Source organism: Eucalyptus grandis, chromosome 7 (genome assembly GCF_016545825.1).
Source record: "Eucalyptus grandis isolate ANBG69807.140 chromosome 7, ASM1654582v1, whole genome shotgun sequence".
Lineage (NCBI taxonomy): Eukaryota > Viridiplantae > Streptophyta > Magnoliopsida > Myrtales > Myrtaceae > Eucalyptus > Eucalyptus grandis.
Window position 1 is genome coordinate 45,754,763 of NC_052618.1, and position 3,508 is coordinate 45,758,270.

The following is a 3,508-nucleotide window of genomic DNA, read 5'->3' on the forward strand; positions in this document are numbered from 1 at the left end:
TCTTAAAAAGTGAGAATGGACATTAAAAAAAAAAAAGCTGATAACTCTATAATAACAGAGTTTTTTTTACCTATTTTAGGCAACAAATATGGTATTTCATAATGCCAATATTCGTTAAAAAAAAAAAAAATTGGATTTCCTTCTATTTAAGCAAATCTTCTTTGTTTATGCAGAATAATGAGATATAGATAAAATAAGAAAAAAATTATATTATTCAAGAATTCAAATAAACAATAAATAAAAAAAAGTTATGAGATGGATATCAAATCAAGGATTCGAAGAATTATTCTCTAATTTTACACACACGAAAAAAAAAAAAAAAAAAAAAAGCAATTACGTTGTGTTAGGATTCTTGAATATAAGATAATATAGATAGTTGGTTCTTTTTTTTTTTTTTTTCATATCTTTTTTCATTGTTCTGAGAGTTTTTCAAGTATTTTGAAGAGAAGACAAAATTTGTGATAAAATTCTTGTTCTTTAACTTAAAATGCTGGGTTTGATTTATATATTTATTTTTTCTTTTACTATGTTCTAATTTTCTTTTATTAGGGCTACAATATAACCTAACCATGATGATATGAAATTTCATTATTTTATGCATGCAAGTAATTTCATTTATGTAAGTTATATATTATTGTGCTTAATGCTTTTAAGTGACTGTCTCATGTGTATATTTGAGATTGAAAAGTGATAATATGTAATTGTTCCTTATAATATATAATAGTGAATTAAACGTTGATAAAGATATATCGCGTTATTTGTATAGCTTTTGATGATAAGGTGATACAAAAGGCTTATTGTAAGTCAGGAATATTTATAGATTTTAATATACTTATTTTTATTTAAATTTACATAAAGATATAGTAGATTAATAAAACTAAGTATGTTTGTTATATCTAGAGATATGATAGTATATAGATTAGAAAATTCCATTATCACATGTTTGATATCATTATTGTATGCATAACAATCTAAAATTCATATCTAGTGGTTATACTAAAATCAGATGCTCTAACATATTTATCTAATCGATTTACTACATTTAGTCTCTAAATTTTGCTTTTAAGATTTTTAGTTTTAATTTATTCTTAATTCTAATTTTGATATGTCAAATCAATTTTAGAATTAATCTATTTTAGTATTTAATTAGTTTATTAATCATCAATTTCCGTGGGACAATATTCTTTCTCATAATTATATTACTTGTTCAATACGTTCACTTGCATTTAGAATTTTACGAACAAAACCTCTCTCTCACTCATGAAGGAAATCACTCTCACTCAACAAACAAAAAGGGAGTATTTTCTTTCATGACGCTACAATAAGGGTGTATTTAATTCATGAAAAATCAGGTACATCCCTTTGGTGATGTGCTTTTCAATCGGTGATTCAAGTTTTCTTGGACACATTTCTTGTATGTGGTTTTTGCATTACTCGATGATATGTAACTAGAATTTATTTCCTTGACTTATTTTACTGAGGTAAATAATACCACATCAATATTGATGCATGTACAAAAATTTTCAATTTTCAATGCTTGGGAACATTTTGCACAACTCTAGCGATCGCTTATAAGCTGCACCTCACCTCAACGGCGACATGGCAACAATAGTCACGATGCTAGAGTGTGGGCAATGGCTTAGATGAATTTAGACCAATTACTGAAGAAAAATATTATTCATACTGCATAGATTCTTAATTCTAGGATACTTTCTTTTCTGGCAAGATAGGCTAAAGCTCAACGTGAAAAATCACAAGGGGAACGATCAAAAATTCCGAAAAAGTCACCTGAAATATGCCCAAAAATCGCTTGCGTTGGATCCACTACACTTCCAAACTATAATCTTTGTTCAAGCTCATTTAATTTGTATTTTGATATCGTTATTGCCATTAAATTTTGTCATTGTTACGATGTGATTAATCTAATCCTCGCACACAACTGGAGTGGTTAGGCGAACGCGCTCGAAGTCAAAGCACGTATCGGAAATCTTGGATATTCATCTATGCAGGGATCAAATCAAAGAATGTACTAACTTTCCCATAACCAAATCATTTTGCAAAAACCACGAGGTTTCTTATTGCAAGCACAACTAAACATGAACATGATACACGATTCTGATATCTCCAAAACCCAATTCAACTTCACCTCACCTGGTGAACCAGCTTGACTTATTTAATCAAGATACATCAAAGTACTAGATTTCTCAACCATAATATGGCACAAACTTCACATATGATCAGTCATGCCATGATCTTCACCCTCATGCACTTAAAACGTGAGCATCGATGTCCTTGGTCATGTCGATGAAGAACGCCATGTACTTGTCGGGGTTAGGGTCGCTCTCCTTGTACTTCTCGTACTCGATGCTCAACTTAGCCAGACTGCCTTTCTCCTTCGGGATGAGCTTGCATACAGGCTTGAAGACCTTAAACTCGTCGAAGATGTCGCCCTCAATGCCATGGAGGGTGAATGACATGTTGTCATCGTCGAACTCAACCTTCTCTTTCAACACCCCTGATTTTCCTTCTACATAATTGCACCAGCCAAAAAAAATAAAGAAGTTTAGGGGTTAGGCAATATGTAGAGGGTCATCAATTGAATTTCAATGACAACATCGCGTAAATTTGTAACTAGAGAGATGAAAATTGAATCAATTACCAACGGTGTAATTCCAAATCTTGATAGCTCCATGCCGATCCCAGTCACCTTCATGAACTTTGACTCCTTGAATGTTTTTGGAGGTGGCGGTGGGCAATTTGTGGGATTCGCTCCTCCAAATCTTGAAGAACTTGTCAGCCGGTGATTGCAGTTCGACTTCAGCTTCTACTTTTCCATGCAATTGAGCCATTTTGTCGCAAAGATTGAGATACCAGAAATTCTACAAGTTTTTCGCCACACTGCCTTTGTCGAGAAAAAAGTGGTTCACAATTGTTTCTTGTATAGACTTTGGCATTCATTTCGTCTCTACTTTTTCTTTTTTTTTCATTTCGTCTCTACTTTAGGCCCCACAACGTGATTCACGTGGTCCATGGATTTTTATCAACCATATCTTCCTGTCAGAATTGCCGATTGCTTTTTAAAATGTATTTTAGACCAATAAAATGATATGCCTGAGCAATTTATAGCTGTGGCCTTATATATCCATCCGTCAATAATTAAATGGCTTATCCGTACATGATTCTATTAAAGTTGCGAGTGGAAATCATCTTTTAAGTCGATTGATCTGCCAAGCCCAACTTGAAGATTATAGAAAATGCATAAAATAATGAAAATAGCTAAAGCTTGCCTATAGGTGGATTGGAGGCATCCTTGATGCGTTATAAGATGCACTCATCATTGCTCGAAATCATTGTTGCAGTGCACATGTGAGAGTGTTAAGCGAAAAAGGTTCCATACTGAAGATGCGATGTAAGAAGTAATAAATTTGGCCCATAATTTATTAATTTAAACTTTTAAGAGAAAATAGTATAATTATACTGATGGGTTTTGACATTAGCTCTCTCTAAT

At 32.4% G+C, this 3,508-nt stretch overlaps 1 protein-coding gene across 1 annotated transcript; it reads right to left on the bottom strand.

Annotated features, from left to right (window-relative positions):
- Nucleotides 1–2,052: 2,052 nt before the first annotated feature.
- Nucleotides 2,053–2,932, bottom strand: LOC104453705 (MLP-like protein 328). Its single transcript, XM_010068312.3, has 2 exons — nucleotides 2,660–2,932; nucleotides 2,053–2,527 (listed from the first exon to the last, which is right to left on the bottom strand). The coding sequence occupies exons 1-2, from the start codon at nucleotides 2,847–2,849 to the stop codon at nucleotides 2,262–2,264; spliced, it is 456 nt and encodes a 151-aa protein (XP_010066614.1). The 5' UTR covers nucleotides 2,850–2,932; the 3' UTR covers nucleotides 2,053–2,261.
- Nucleotides 2,933–3,508: the final 576 nt, after the last annotated feature.

Bases quoted from the DNA above. Each gene is read 5' to 3' on its own strand.
- LOC104453705 (XM_010068312.3), bottom strand. From the start codon at position 2,849: ATGGCTCAATTGCATGGAAAAGTAGAAGCTGAAGTCGAACTGCAATCA. The intron at 2,528-2,659 runs GTAATTGATTCA...GCAATTATGTAG, and splicing joins GATTTGGAATTACACCGTTG to AAGGAAAATCAGGGGTGTTG.